Source organism: Halyomorpha halys, unplaced genomic scaffold, assembly GCF_000696795.3.
Source record: "Halyomorpha halys isolate HHAL.00 unplaced genomic scaffold, Hhal_1.1 Scaffold2319.1, whole genome shotgun sequence".
Classification (NCBI taxonomy): domain Eukaryota; kingdom Metazoa; phylum Arthropoda; class Insecta; order Hemiptera; family Pentatomidae; genus Halyomorpha; species Halyomorpha halys.
Window position 1 is genome coordinate 21,865 of NW_027111859.1, and position 16,892 is coordinate 38,756.

General features: G+C 39.7%; 1 protein-coding gene and 1 long non-coding RNA gene across 4 annotated transcripts in view; one reads left to right on the forward strand and one right to left on the reverse strand.

The window, feature by feature from the left end:
* Positions 1 to 1,955: 1,955 nt before the first annotated feature.
* On the reverse strand, positions 1,956 to 10,578 carry LOC136796334 (uncharacterized). Its single transcript, XR_010844038.1, has 3 exons — positions 10,444 to 10,578; positions 7,891 to 8,000; positions 1,956 to 2,182 (listed from the first exon to the last, which is right to left on the reverse strand). It is a non-coding gene; the product is annotated as an uncharacterized lncRNA (long non-coding RNA).
* LOC106691408 (zinc finger protein 341) overlaps positions 10,484 to 16,892 on the forward strand; it is a 26,217-nt gene continuing 19,808 nt past the window's right edge. For all 3 annotated transcript variants that reach the window (XM_014437160.3, XM_014437162.3, XM_014437161.3), the window contains exons 1-5: positions 10,484 to 10,580; positions 10,654 to 10,764; positions 10,843 to 10,932; positions 11,065 to 11,160; positions 11,236 to 11,411. In XM_014437160.3, the coding sequence (XP_014292646.1) occupies positions 10,734 to 10,764; positions 10,843 to 10,932; positions 11,065 to 11,160; positions 11,236 to 11,411 (393 nt within the window). In that variant the 5' untranslated portion in view covers positions 10,484 to 10,580; positions 10,654 to 10,733. The remainder of the gene's footprint in view (positions 10,581 to 10,653; positions 10,765 to 10,842; positions 10,933 to 11,064; positions 11,161 to 11,235; positions 11,412 to 16,892) is intronic.

Below are 16,892 nucleotides of genomic sequence, written 5' to 3' on the forward strand. Positions count from 1 at the left end.
AATGCCCCCTTTCGAATGTAAAGGCCGTTGAATGCTGGTCCTCCGGGTCCATTTTTATTTGGTGGTACCCAGCTTTCAAATCCAGGGTACTGAAGAATGTCGCCCCACCTAGTGTATCCAGGATATCTTCTAATCTTGGAATCGGATACCATTCGTACGACCGTATTGTCGTTGAAGCTTCGGTAATCAATCACCCCCTATAACTCTCTCCCTAATCTTCTGGTGCGCTTTTCTTCCGCACTGCCCACAGAGGGCTGTTGTAGAGTGACGTACTGTAACAATGATACCCTGTTTCTTGAGGTTCTCCAATTCTTCTCGAATGTGCTGCCTCAACGCATATATTGTATACAAAATTAATGGTGGAGCCATTTAATTTTTTGAGGACAATTACATTTAAAAATGTGGTGCAGCCCAGCACTCGGTTGAGTGCCTTAAGATGCGGCTACACCTTATCCTGCTGCATCCGTCCGATACGTCCCTCCAACACGCCTGGTCCGGTTTTCAGCCCCAGTACGCAGCCTAGTCCAGCCCTCCTGGTCTCACTCTGCTTCTTCGCTGTCCTCTTCGTCATTTTCCATTGGTGGCTCGCCGACCGCGAGTGGTCGAGACCTTCCCAATTAATTCCATATCCGCCCCTCCACTACTGTACCTGGCCCACCCAGGCTGATTAACTGACATTGACATACCTGAATATCTATCTGGAAATGTCTCTCTTCTCCGCACAGCTTCCTTAGCGCCTTCCGGCTCAGGACATTCTGTGAACTCCCCACAGTGTCGACCAGGCATCTCACGCCGCTCACTCTGATGTTAGGCAGACCGCTGCTCTCACCTGCGATATTGTAAATCTGTACTGTGCGGTCGCCCCGCACCCTACTCAACTCTCCTGTTTCGTTCTTCTTCCTTCGCATGCTCGTCACCAGCAGCTGGTTTGCGGTTTATTCCTCCGCCCTACTCTTCCTTCCACCTCTGTTTCTGAGGCTTCTGAGGTTTCGCTAGAGGACTTACTAGATCTATAGTCTATAGGTCTATGGCTCCTAGATTGGTGGGATTAGGAGTTTTCCCACGTGTGTTATTATTGTTATAACTGAGATAATTGTTAAGCTGTCTTAGACACCGTGGTTTTTATCCTCATCCCATGATGGTCTCGCTGGGTGTAAAGCAGGTCTGATAGAAGTAGGATTAAGAGTGTATGCTCCTCCTGGCCCCTTGGGGCTGCATGGGAAATCTTCATTGTCATTGCGGGCCTTATGAGAATTGTTGCCTAGAGGTGCTCTGGAGATGTTTGGTTGCCGGAACCATTCTCCCTCTGATCTACATGGAAGCCACGTACACCCACGTAGCTCGTATGTAGGAAAACTGGTACGAGAGTCTCCCTCAGAGAACTAAACAAGAGGCCATATCCTCTAACCTTCAAGATAAAATTATAATCCTCCCTTTAGACTTTGCACCCAAAAAAGTTTAGGGGGGAGGGGGCATTTTTCTAGCGCACTACACCGAACAATATCTTTAGAATCTTGTCTTGAACATTTGAAATACAATTACCTAATTACAATACATACAGTGTCTCACGAGTCGAAACAGGTGTTGGAAGAGAGAATATCAATCGACCTTCTACTACATGAAAATTATTATTATTATTAATTAATTCTGTTGTGATTTACTTGAAAAAATCTGTCGGAGAGATAAGGACGGATAATGGGGAAATATATAAGGGGTAGAAATTCATAATAATATGCTTTTGACTGATTAGTTCCAACACAAAGGCCGGTTATTATATACTAAAATGTTACAGAACTTTAATATCTCAAAACTGTACATTTGTCTTACACTACTTTTGCACTCAATGGTTCGTATGAACTGTAGATGTAATGTTACAAGAACTTATATAATAATAAATTATTGTGTATAGATTGTTTATACTATTTATTACTTATAACAAATTTCTGATTTATTTTTGTTTTTGTCGGAGAGTGGAGAGTGGAGGTACGTGAAGAGTGGCGCCTCTAATAGAAGTGGCGGCCATCAAATAGTAGGATGCTCTTGTACATCTGCAGTTGAAACCGCAGAGAGAGCGCTGGTGTTGTGAGGAGTTGGTTCAATCTGTAAGACCGCCTTCTTATAGTTCTCGTTTTCAGTAGAGGTGGGTGGAGAATTTAAGATGGCGGTCCAGCTTCACGCCTAGCTATAAATATGTATAATTGTATTGTTAATAAATAAATATAGGAAGTTAGAAAAAAAAAAATCACGCCGAGGTAAACTATTGAGTTCTAATGGGAGATAATGGTGCCGTCATAGGCACAGGCCTTCAGCCCGTCAAATAATTTGATGTACCTACGGCCTATGAATTCCAGCACAGAAGGGAGCTGGAGCTCCTCACTGATTACTCTATTCCTGGCCCGTTGAAGTGTGGTTCCTCTGACTATTCGCTGACGGAGGTAATTCTGGAAGCTCTGCAGTTTGGTTAACGTGATCTTCTAGAGGTGTCGCATGAGTGACGCCTTGGGAGGGACTTGGACTGGCTCTACAGCCTGAAGTCATCACTTCATGAACGCCAGCCGGAATAGCCCTTCCCTATTCCTAGTAAGCTAAAGGCAACATATGCCAAGTCGCATGAGTGGTGCACCATAGAGCATGGTCGGACGTATGATGACCTTGTAGATCTTCAGCTTTAGGCGAAGCGAGATCTGCTGTGAAGTGAGCAAGTGATAGCTTGTCGGGCCAGCTTGAAGTCTCTGCCTGACGTGACTGGAGAAGGTGCGATGCCTGTAGAGAATCACGCCGAGGTAGAGGATGCTATTAGAGAGTCTCCGACCCTCAGCAACCACAATGAACTGCTGGGGTAGCCTGCTTCTTGCCCTTCTGGAAGGACATGACAATGGTATCCGTATGGATTAACCTTGACGCCGTCCTTCTTCAGAGCAGCTTCGATGATGGCAGAAGCAGTTTGTGCATAGTGTAGGTTCATTTCAACTCTTATGCTGGAAGCATAGACACCGATGTCGTCGGCATAGGCTGCTACCACTGCATCTAGATGCTTGATGGCGACTACTGGTGCCGTGAAAACGACAAACAGTAGAGGTCCAAGCACCGAACCTTGAGGTACTCCGCAGGTGGTGGGGACTGGAGAACTTATCTCGCCACTGTCTCCGGACACGAACAATGAGTACGTTGATGAAGAGATGGTCCAAGATTCTCATGAGCCCAGGAGAGAAAAGGGTGTAGCAGAAGCTGATTACCAGTACCCTAACTCTAAACACCTCGTCAAATCCCGTAAAGAACCTGAACCATCGCAAGCCAACCCCACCAGATGAAGCAACCCTTATGACGCCCTCCGCCGTATATACACAGCAACCACAGCAGCAGCCTTCCCAGCAGCCACCCAAAGCGAGGCGCCCGCCTCCCATCATTATTTCACCGACAATAGCTCAACAGTCGGTGAAAGATATCTTGCCCATCATTGGTATCCGCAACTTCGAGACCAATAATTCAACCAGGGAGACCCGTCTCTACCTCACAACTGAAGACCCGTGAGATGCTAAAGAAGACAATTTCATACCTTTGCCCCGAGAGGAACCAAGAGGTCAAAGAAGTGGGTCCTTTATGGATTCTACTTACACTCCGACCTAGAAGATATTGCCAGCGACCTATACGAACGCCTCCCTGGCTTCAAACTGCTGCACCGCCTCACCAGGACACAGCCCGACGGGCAAAAATCACCAATTGACTTGCTGAAGCTCGTGACCGAACATCATGTAAAGCTAGCAGACATCAGGAAGCTGGAACCATAAATCTCTGTCGGTTTAGGGTTTCCATATTCAAAGAGGACGGCAGCTCTGTACAATGCAGGAACTCTTTGCAATACGGGCATACGATGAGGTATTGCGACCGAAAAATTATATGCCCAAGGTGCAACGAAATTCATGATCTCGCCCAGTGTACACTGACCGGCCCACCGAAATGCACCATCTGCGACAAGGTTGACCACATGGCGACTTCAAAGGAGTACCCTGTGAGGATGGACCTGATGGAGAAGAGGAGAGACGCCCCGGCAGAGCCGCCGGCGCGGCCCGGAGGACAGCTGCCCAGCGGGATGGTCCAGGGCGGCATCCCGTTCTCCGACCTGGTGGGGGGATCCCCCGCTCGGAGGACTCAACAGTCTCCATCGGTGACCGGTGCCTCGGACCGGCCGGCCATGGTGACGATGCTCATGGTGATCATGGGCAAGATAGCTAGCTCGCCACTATGACTGAGCATCTGGTCATCAACTATAATATCAGAGGCCTCTCACCGAAGCAGGCTGAAATCGAGCTTCTTCTGCAGCAGCACAGACCTTTAGTGGTGGCGCTCACCGACACTATGCTCTCCACCTCTTCACGGATGTACTTCCATGGGTACGTCGCGTACCGAGAGGCCTGCCTCCCCGGAGCTCGAGAAGGAGTCATGCTCTTGGTCAGGAGGGACATCCCGTCAAGGAGCATCCCGAACCCAGTGACGGCTACTGAGGGTACTCACCTAGTCACAGTGGACGTGCGGTTTAAACACCGTTACACGTTCACCTGTGTCTACAGGAGACCTCGGGCCGGTCTCACGTCAGTGAAACTGCTGCTGCAACACACCCAGGCGACGAGCCGGCATGTTGTACTAGGGGACCACAATGCCCGGCAAACCGCCTGGTTGTGTAGTAGCAACAATCCACTGGGCACTTACATTACCAACACCAGGCTGTCTCTCTTCCACCCGGGAGTGCATACTTTTCGGCACACGGCTCGCCCTTCGTGCACGTCAACACTCGACCTTCTCCTGACCAGAGGAATGCACACCGTCACAGACTGTCAAGTGCTGCCCTACGGACCATCGGACCACAGGTCAGTGCTCTACACCTTTGAAGGTACGCCCGCTATACCACCTGCGAACAAATATCTCCTACACGAGGCCGACTGGAAGGGATACAGGTCGAGTGTTGCTGAAGCTCTACCAGCCATAGTGCAATACCGCACTCCTGATGAGGTGGATTCCGCAGTGGAGATGATCACCACCACCATTCAGAGGGCAGCCAATAGGAACATCCCGAAGTTCACTCCTGTACCCAACGCCATCAGAAAGCCACCGAAGCACATCCTCACTCTAATTGAACAGCGGAACAACCTTAACAAGCAACCAGCTTAAAACCGGTCATCAATGCGATAACTCGGCAGATAGGCTCTCTCATGCGTGACTGGAAGACATCGCTCTGGCATGACCAACTCCGAAGAACACACGAAGACCATCGATAGTTCTGGAAGTTGGTCAGGACCTTTGTCACCAAGAGGAAGACTGTCCATCTGACTGCTGGGAACGACCTGATGACGTCTGGGGAACAGGCTTCCTTTCTGGCCTCTAGCTATGCAGTGAGGGATGCTGAGCAGACGACCAATGCTCCACCACGACCAAGCACGGTCCCCTTGGTCGACGTCCTCGCCGAGGAAAGGACTTCTGGCTCTGCAGCCTGAAGTCACCCACAACTCAACACCACCAGCCGGAATGGTCCCTCCCCATTTCTTGTTAGCACCTGGCAATCCAGCTACTTATGTTAAAACTGCCTTCAGCGGACCAAGTTTGGCATATCTTATAATGCCGTAAGGCAAACCAAGATTCAATGTTCTAGTTTATATATATTCCTTAGTTTTAAGTACTATGTATAATTGTAATAGCCTAATAAATAAATAATTAGGAGGAGGTAAGAAGAAAAAAAGAAAAAACTCGTCCGGAGTGCGGTACTTCACTATGGCAGGTAGTGCTTCAGCAACACTCGTATGGCGTTGGGGATAGGAGTGAACTTCGGGATGTTCCTATTGACTGCCCTCTGGATGGTGGTGGTGATCATCTCCACTGCGGAATCCACCTCATCAGAAGTGCGGTATTGCACTATGGCTGGTAGCGCTTCAGCAGCACTCGACCTGTATCCCTTCCAGTCGGCCTCGTGGAGAAGATATTTGTTCGCAGGTGGTGTAGCGGGCGTACCTTCAAAGGTGTAGACCACTGACCTGTGGTCCGATGGTCCGTAGGGCAGCACTTGGCAGTCCGTGACCGTGTGTATACTTCTGGTCAGAAGAAGGTCGAGTGTTGACGTGCAAGAAGGGCGGATCGCGTGCCTAAAGGTATGCACTTCCGGGTGGGAGAGAGACAGCCTGGTGTTGGTGATGTAAGTGCCCAGTGGGTTGTTACTACCATAAAACCAGGCGGTGTGCCGGGCATTGAAGTCATATTCATGATGATCAGGGAGACGAAAAAGCCAAAACTGTCTGGTGGGCAATATGCTGCGGAACTCCTGACACGCTTTCTCAGAATACAAGATAAACTCAGTGAAATGATGGAAACAATCCAGGTACAGAGTCGGATGCAGTTCTTATCCCTGGTACTTAAGATACACTTGACAAAGGAGCTAGGGATGAAGGGAGGATTTCCGATAGAGCGTTTGCTTGTGGAAATTGCTCAAGATGTCATAGAAACAAACGTTAGAGAGGTAGAGGCCCGAAGGGAAGTAGAAGAGCTAGTGTGGGCCCGGACAGAATACCAACGGCCCAGAAACGTGCCCAACCCTTGGAGGAGAGGACATGGAGAGGGTAGAAGAAAGAGAGCTAAACCCAGAAGTAATAGTCGGCGGGAGGACCGCAAGTGTCACGGTTGTGGAAAGATTGGGCATTTAGTGGCGCATAGCCCGCGCACGAGACGCTTTGAATGCAGGAAATGAGGGACACATAACCAAACAGTGCCCATATGTGTACCGAAAAAGAGATCAACGCCCAACCGATACGGAGAAGCCACCGTAAATTGAGTAGATCTTCAGGCGAATCCACGGAAGCATCAGGAACGTCGGAGACCGAATAAGAAGCTGAAGAGCCACAGAACCGAGTAAGTCAAGGGGACAGAGTGGAAACAGGAAGATGGAAACAAGGGAAAAGAGGTAGATGGATGCGAGGAACTGGAGAGAGGAAGACGCGAGACATCTGAAGGGGATGTCAGCAGAGGAGCGACCGCACACTGCTGAGTTATAATGTGAGGGAGAAGAGCGGCGGTCTGCCTATAATAGAGATAGCAGGAGTGAAGTGCCTAGTTCCAACACCATCATGTGCCACGAAGCCCTTGAAGAACTGTGTAGTGGAGAGAGGACACACCAAATACAGAAATGTCAACTTAAATTAATTACCCTGAGTGGCCCTTGAGCGGTAGAGGGGGGTAGAGATAGGTTTGACCCGGTGGGGATTTAGTAGAGAGAACTTGCCAGTAAATATCGTAGGGAGTATGCCGAGGGAATACAAAGTGATTGTGGGGTGTGACCTGCTAGGGAAGATGGATGCTTGGGTAAAGAATATCAAGAGAAAATGGAGAATTAACTTGGGGGGTAAAATGTACATATTTCATCAAATTTCAAACATCTGATCAATCCACTCTTCCAATCACTGACACCAGCGCCCCCTCCAGTACTGGCAGGACCTCCACCCTCGTAGCCAATGATGTACCGCCCATTGAAATGAAGTGAAAGGACACTCTTTAGTTTTAGTTTTAGTTTTTAGTTTAATTTTTAGTATGTAGGATAAAACTCAGAAAACGAAGTGTGCCCCAGCACCTCGTCTACTTAAACATTATATACACTCAAAGAATTATAAATCTCAACCTGTCCTTAGAATGGAGCAATGCTCCAGTAAAAGAACAATTTTGTAAATATGTATATATATAAAAATTTCAACAATAAAATTTTTCTATAGGGGCTAGGAAAAAAAAATTAATAAAAAAAAAAATAAAGCTAGTATTTTACAGCAGTCCTAGCATGTTAGATCTTATTCCTTCTTGTCTTTTATAACATTTTGCTTTCACTGATACTTAAGTTATACTATATCTCCAAATACTTACCAACTACGTGTAATTGTACCAGTATCTAATATTCAGTTCCTTTTTGCTCAACAGGGGTTTCCGGTCAACCATGAAATAGCACTGCCTAGTCCGTTAACGAGTCCTCTTGTCTATGATTATTTATAAATAAATTATCAAGTTTATTTCTAAGAAAATAATAATATTTAAAAAGCTATTTTGCATAATTTGTTTCTTTAAATTGTAAGTAGAATTAATCGCGGTCAAAATATTTATCAATTCTATGTCTAATATTTCTACATTAATTATATGCACAAATATGTAGTGTTGATGAGGTAAATATGCTGATGATAATTTAATAGGAATATTCCAGATTCTTTAGTTAAATCAGTTAGTGTCAGTCAGTGTTGAACGAAAAGTATTCGATAGACGAGAGAGTACATTTTTATTCAAATAAAAATACGACAAAACAATCCGAATACTTTTGCATTCGAATAGGTAAAAGTTTACCTCAGCTTCCCCAATATGGCCGAAGCCCATCTTTTCATATTTATCATATAATTTAAAATCGAGAAAAATAGTCGAATACAAAATTAACCGAATACAATATTATTCTAATAATAATTAGAATTTTTTTTTAATTCGTTAATTTTTACCTGTGTATGAGGATCCCATTACACATATTCAGAGGAGTAGAAAACGAAAATTCTATCGATTTTAAAATCGTGTATCGATTTATACTTTAGCGACTACGCTAAGGCGGATCCACATGTTGGCCGCTCGCCACGAATCGGAGTCTTGTACAAATACTCGGTAAACAAAGAGCGGACCATCCACATGTCAGTGTTATTCAGAGAGGCAAGTATAGTGGATGTACAAGTGGTTTCAGCCATTGCATAAGGATTATGTTATTGTTATTACAAAAAAAAGAAAATTAAATATAAATAAATAAGATTAAATATAAAACTTATTATAAAAAGTACCAACAAACACCTTTACCCTCCTAAAGGGGTCTACATGTTGGCCAAGCCATGGCGAACTCAAACGTGGATGGGTGGCTTGTACGAGTTGGCCTAAGCTCGTTGCAGATCCGTCGAGGGTCGGTTTTTTGGTCACAGATCAAAGGGGTTCGTGAGAGCGCTCGTGTAGCATCTCCACCATTGTTCTTTGTCTAGTTGCAACTTAGAGCTGTTAAGGCGGATCCACATGTTGGCCGCTCTCAATTGCAAAAACTAGACAAAGAACAATGGTGGAGATGCTACACGAGCGCTCTCACGAACCCCTTTGATATGTATCCCAAAAACCGACATTCCGCGGATCGGCAACGAACTTAGGCCGACTCGTACAAGCCACCCATCCACATGCTCGCGCATGTCTGAGTTCGCCGTGGCTTGGTCAACATGTAGAGGCCCCTTTATAATAAGTTTTAGGCGGATTCACATGTTGGCCGCTCGCCACGAATGGGAGGAATGTACAAATTGTCGGTAAACAAAGAGCGGACCATCCACATGTCAGTGTTTTTCAGAGAGAGAAGCATGGCGGACGTACAAGTGGTTCCAGCCATTGCATTAGGATTATATTATTTTTATTACAAAAAAAGAAAATGAAAGGAGATTAAATGAAATTAAATAAGATTAAATATAACACTTATTATAAAAAGTAACAGCAAACACCTTTAACCTCCTAACAGCTCTCAGTTGCAACTAAACAAAGAACAATGTTGGAGATGCTATAAGATCCCTCTCACGAACCCCCTTTGATCTGTGTCCAAAAAACTGACTCAGGACAGATGCTCGCGCATGTCTGAGTTCGCCACGGCTTGGCCAACATGTAGAGGCCCTTTTAAGGGGCAACATACAAGGTCCTCTTAATTAGAGGCCAAGAAGCCCCTTTAGAGATAGGCTGACCACAGCAACAAATGGTGTCTTACGAGAATGGGTTATTAGGACTACAAAATGTGTTTTCCGTAGAAAATTCAAATTCTAAATATTTTATTTCGTTTGCAACAATGTATTTTCTGTTTCTAGTGTTATTAAACAAAGACCCTCAAGGAATGGGTTGGCAACAATGCGCACTTGATAACGGTACCAAAATAATATAATAAATTTTCCTTAAAAATTAGAATAGCATATTATTGAATAAGAATTGATTATGTTATATAATAAAAAACTGAGGGGTAAAGAGACCGTCTTTCAATGCCTTTTTGTTGTAATAGAAGTTTCCAATCGATCCCCCAATAATAACAACTTGAAACCGAACAGTTTACTTTCAAGGGAACCCTAGTAGTTTACTTTCTGTAGGGTCGCGCATGCTTAGTAACGTCACCAGCTCATTATAACAGCCATGTTGTGAAAGAACCTTTTTATTTATTTCCTTTTATTATAGTGATCTGTGATAAAGTTATACCTGAAGTGAAAGATTATTCATAAATTAATATTACTTAACTCTTTTTAAAGGTATTATTAGCACTTCTATAACATATAAATGTTCTGGTTATAGGAAAGCTATTTGTTGTATTATCCTGTTAATATTACAGGTTTGGGTTATCTTACTATCTATTTCTACCCTAAATAAGGATTTTTTTCTTTTTCTTACTGTGCATTTATGTACTGTTGACTTATGGTTTGATTTTAGTGCTTTAATTAAACATATTTGATATACATCAGTGTCATCCGCATTTAATCTGAAATTAATATTTTTGTAAAATGTCTGAACTTAATTCATGTAAGAAGGTAAGGGACCTCCCAGTTATTTTTTTTCTGTAATAACATTATTACTTTTTACTTTTTTCATGTATTTTTACAGATTACTTTCTACCATAATGTGATATTTTAGTTGAAAAGATATGTACCTCAAATTAGCCGAATTAGTGATTTATCTTCATAATGGCTCAAATTTTTTACACAACAGTTCCAAGTAAATAATAACTAATTTTAATCCATATTCTGTGCTCTTGAAATTTCATTTGTTTTACTAATAATATACAAATGTTAGCCTCACCATCTGCTCAGCAGTCTTTTGAAGTAGAACTGGAGCAGTTCTTGCAGTCTACTGTTGTACTTAATACTGATGTGCAGGACAACAGTGAGTGACAGTTTTTTTTTAACTGGTTATTCACTTAAAATACATTTTTTATGAGAAGTTTCTCCCAAACTATATTGCTTATAACCTAAAAATTTACTGTTGGCTCATAACATTCTTCTTTTATAAACTTAGGTGTCGTTTTTGAAGAGGGAGATTCATTTCAGTGTGGAAGGTGTCAAAATCATTTTAGGTTTTTAGAATTTATTATTCATAAAAGAACTTGTCAAGGTATATTTTATTTTGTTCTAAAATCAATCGGTATAAATATGCTTATATTTTCTTTGATAAACTAATTGATTTTAGGAGTTCAGTTAAATCTTACTGAGGAGGAGACTGAAGTTTTTTTATCTCAGCCTCTTTCACTGACTGCTGTAGAGGATGAATCCAATACTGACAATAATAATCAGCAAATAGTTATTGATAATGGAGAATTATTTTCTTTTACTGAGGAGCCATCACAAAATGAAGTCTTGCAAGAGGTAATTTAGCATTAAATACAAGAATCCCCTGGGGGAAAATGAAGTAACTTGATTTTTTTCAAATCTGAACAGTGAAATAATAGTAAAGTAAAACCAGAAGAAAAAAAAATGCTGTGTATGCATGTATGTATGTGTATATATACATACATACATATACATGTACATATAACCACACAAAGTGAGATACCTTTTTTTCCCCATGTAGTGTTCGTTGAAAAATACATTTCATATGTATGGTTTGTCTATGTCCTGATTGTTACTCTATTGTTCCTTGACCTACTCCAATTATTACTCCTACTTTGTTAAATCCTGAATTCATACTCTCTTGAAGATTTCTTTAACTTTTGTACAAAATTTAACAGTTGTGGCCTATAATTGGAGCCACTGTCAATTACTTTTACACCAAATGAAATGTGGAAAAATTCTGAATGTGATATTGAGTGAACTTTCTGAAGTAATGTAGAGTGGCTAAAATTATATTGATCCTGAAACCTATTATGCCAGGCCAAAATCCAATCCCTCCAACTGACTGTGAGTATGAAAACTCTACACTTCCATTTTTCAAATTATTCTTTAACTTTCCTATAACTTTGGGTCAAATCGGACGAGCTATTTTTGAAATATAGGTATATCTAGGAAAATATGTTGCCATATGAAAGATGGGGATTAATTTTTTACTATTTTTACACTGTTCCCAATAGTCCAGAAGCAATAGCGAAAAAACTTCCTGACTTTTCCACGTTAAATTCCCTTAATTCAGCATTGTGTAGTGTGTAGCCTTCTAAATTTTCTGGTTAATTCATCCTTTTTTGGCTTAAATATTTTGCATAATACTTCATTTTCAAAATTCTTATAGCACTGTTTTTCCCTGAGTGTCAGAGACCACGTTTCCCATGCGTAAAGGACAGTAGAAAGGATAATTGTTTTGTAAATTATATCTTTTATGTTTCTGGACTGAAGGCGTCTGCTAACCAACTTCAAAATTGAAAAATAATAAGCATTTTTTACTTTTAATTAGCACCGAAATTGCTCTAATTTCTTCTGCTAATCATATATTTTGTTTCATCCGTATTAATTTAGACATTTAGTCCCTGACTATAGTGTTTCAACATAGTTGTATTTAGTTTTACAGTTTCCTTGTTCTCACCTAATCGTACCAGTCATCAGCATTCCCTGGCACTAGTATTTATCCACCTAAAGTTAAAACCTTTTTAGTGTGTATTATAGTTCGAATAACATGTTCTAGTGCTAAAGAATCACCTTGTTATAAACCCAGCCAGTCCTCAAACTTCTTATAATTATGATTACCGATTCAAACTTAATTAAACATTTTGGTCATGCACATCCATACTTGATTTACTTATTTGCTACATATTTGAGTCTTTGGTATTCCCTGTTCAATCATACAGGTTCTTGTGGTTAGCAGAATCATAAGCCTTTTTGACATTTTCTTTAAACTGGTGAACTACCCCATTGTATTCCAACTTTTTTTTGTAATATTTGAGGTAATGAAAAAATTGATCAATAGTTGAAAGATTTAGTCTAAAACCACATTGGTAATATCCAATGATTTCTTCAGGTTATTCCATGATTCGAATTTCTTAGATGAATGTTAACATTTTAAAACATGTAGAAAGGAGTGAGATTCTTGGATAATTATTAAAACCCGTTCTCAGCACCTTTTTGTGAATTGGAATAAGTAGAGTTTCTCTCCATTCCTCAGACATTTTCTCAATTTCCCAAATCCTTTTAACCAAAAGACGTATTTTAAAAACTTGTTTTCTTTACTGTTTTTGATATTTTTTTTTTACTTTATAGAATAAGCCTCCTTCCACTAACTTGAGTTTCCTCTCAACTTAGTTACTCTCCCCTAAACACATTCTTATTTTATGATCTATCTTACCTTACACACACCAAAAAGGTCATTTTAGTTTTGACTGCCGTCAAAATAGCCCTGAAGAAGCCCTGCAACGTGGGGCGAAACGTTGGCTCATTAAATTAGTATACCTCTACTATTTGAGTTTTTCTTGACCGCACCCGGACCATATTCCTTTCATCAAAAAACAAAACATTTTTGTTTAATTTGTCTCCAAAGTCACTCCAATATTGATACTCAATATTCAACATTTTGTTTCAAAATGGCCCCCATTACAAATGTCAGCCCATATATTGGTCATTTCATAAACATAGAGGAAAAATGTGTGATAGTGTTACGGTATCATTACACAAAAACCCAAAATATTGATTTCAATCACTTTTGAGTAGACCCATTTGTGTAACCATATCACTACCAAATAAGTAATTTCAGAAGATAAAGCTGTTTTCATGTTTGCTGCAAAATGTGAAGATCTCTAAAACAATTTTTTAATTCATAATTCCTAATCACTAGTTCCAATGAGTTATGTTAATTACTCTTTACTTTATCCTTTACTTCCTTTGTTTAAAATAAAAATAAATTAATAACTTAATTTCTACATAAGCTGTTAGCTAATAAAGTAAAATTACTTTCTCTTTTTACAAAAGTTGTTTTCTCAAAAGGCAATAAAAGTCTGGGATGCAAAATTTAAACATATAAGATGTTCCTCGTAACCAACCGACATTTTAATATGCCAGAAAGCACCTAATCATCACACAAAATTAATATTTTTTTTTTTAAAACCTTTGTATAATAGTGAATTTTCGGTAAAATTAATCTGTTAAAATTTATTTTTTATGTTTCTTGTTCACTTGAGTAAGAAAAATAATGTTCTGATATAATGAAAGAAAAAATGGAAAGATATTTCCTGTATGTTAGTTTAGAAGCTGGAAACACTTTACCGAAAAAACGAGTATAACATATACAATGGCTTGAGCTTGGTTGCCAGCAGGGTATAATGTAACAATCTTATCCTTCCCCACCACTTTTCACTAATTATTGTGGCAAATAAACATGGAGATAGAAATAATGGAAGGAGTTATTACCTTTTTCATTTTTATTGTTATAACCTAATCTTCACTGACAAAAAAAAGATCAAAAATTCATACAAGTGCCCCATTGTAGTATTTATGAGTTCAGAATAATTTTGAATCACATGTTGGTAAAACTATAGTGTGTGGACTTTTGAAATCACATTCACTCCAAACTCTCTATTCAGTCTACATCTTCGTTCTGTTTGGAATGACCATTAGTCTTAAAACTACAGGAGCAATTTGAGCATATCTGTCATAAAGGTTGGTTAGTTCTGATTGGCGTTTATCTACCCCGAAATTCATATCCTTTATTAAGTATGCACATTTATCACTAGTGGCTTCTTGAAATTCGGTTTAATGATCATATACCTATAGCTTCACACAATACTTAATTATTTACTCTCAGTAATATTTATATGCAGATGGCCTACAAATTTACTTATTCTTCCACCGAACAGATTTGTTCAAGATAACATGTAAGTTACAGAAAGACTAGAATACTATCCTTGGTGGTTCTGAACAGCTTAATTTGTTCCCTTACTTTGCCTCAATAATCAACATATTCTTTTCACCCAAATATAAAGGACCTTATGACCTTTGCTCAGCACCTTATTTCCCTGATCACACAAAAATTCATAGCTGTCCTTTAACAATTTCTGAGATTCAGTGATTTTTCAGAATAGCCGTATCCTCAGTATCCTGTCTAGACATGAGGCTGACAGGACTCTTTAATTCTTTCATGAGATTCCCCTTCTGGTTTCCTAGGTGTTGTCATGTTTCTTGGTATACCAAGTTGGAATGGCTTTATCTTATTTTCCGACCATAGTTCGTTGGTGCACTTCCTTCTTCTCCTTGCACTTCGTTGGTGCTAGTCCTCAAAACCTAAAAATTCCTTGATTTGACCACCTTTTACATAAGTGCCTACCTATATACTGCTATTTATATTTATGGTATTGGTTACACACAACTACATCATACCCTTTTTCAGAACTGTTTCCTTAGGTAAATATTGTAATAATTTTAAATAAAATAAAAGGAATATTTTCAAATATAAAAGATAACTTGGGTTCAAATTAAGAGCTTTAATACTAAATAGATAATTGAATTTTATTATATAAAAAGAAAACTCTTAATCTCAGGCCGTGTTGTTGCTAGGCAATCAGAATACAGACACTTACAATAATTTCTCTTAATTAAATTAATATCTATTTTATACATGAATCTATTTTTATGTATAGCAAAACTAACCAAGTTCACAATCTTCTTTTGATGATCCTTGGTATCTTCTTTTTTCTAATGTTTTGTCCTATCATCCAAAATGGCTTCCTATTCTTGCTGGACAGAAATTTGATGAGGATTTCCTCATCCTGGAGACATCATTTCACCTGCGCACCCAAACAACGAATGCTCTCTCCAAAACGAAAACCTGCCTCGAGGTTACATGTAAACATCGATTGTCGCACAACAGTTAGGGATTTTTGCAAATGATTTACTTTCTGAATATTATTCTTTAACACTATTTCTTGACTTCTATTTTTTCTTAAATTTACTGTATTTTCAATTGTTATGGGAAGAGTTGAATTTGCTCAACATGGCCTTGATTCAAAGGACTTGTTTACTGAAGAATACGTACCGCCATCTTGGTTTTGTTTTGAATCACGAATTTTTTATGGACAATGAAAATTGGTTAGCTTGCTTTTTGGATAAACAAAACAAATGAACAATATTAAAATGATACATAAAATAAAACATATTAAAAACCCTTTATACATCAAAATATACTATTTACTAAAAAAGAGCATATTACAATATATTGTTTATCCTCTTCTACAATTCTCTTCAAACAACATTTATTCCCTCACCTGCTTCCTAATCAAACAACCATATTTATATAAACATGTTCATCAATATTTTTGTTATAACAATTACTGGGCAAATTAGTTAAAATGAAACTATGACTTAATTGTCATGGATACAATTTTCACTTATTAATGTTTAATTATTAAATTTAATGTTGTATCCATGATCACTGTGTTATAACTTTATTTATTACTAATTTTTATCCACTTCTCCTGCTAACTTATTAATGACAAATGCCCTTTGGTATATATTTAGCCTGAATAATATTCTTACTTCAAGTCTGAACAATACAATTATTTTTTGGGGACTAAAGTCCCACATAGAATTCTTTTTTTTTTTCCTCATTTAGCTTAATGGATTGTAATATTTATGTACTTGGTTTTCAGTATTATCACCTTCTTGCCATAGAGTTTGAAAAGATGCTATTCTAGCTCTTGGTAATCCTTTATGGTAGCTCCCCCAAAAAGGCAGAAGACCATTTTTTCCTGACCAAAGTGTACAAAGATAACCCGACTATGGACGACTTAAATTAGTTTACGATATTAACTGCCTTTCGAGAGGGAAAATTTCTGTCCCTGCACACTTACTCCTTTCCCCCTTTATTAAAGGTTAGGTTATAATGCACGACAATTTTCGGCAGCAGTTGCTATTAAGTTTACTTCTAACTTATAA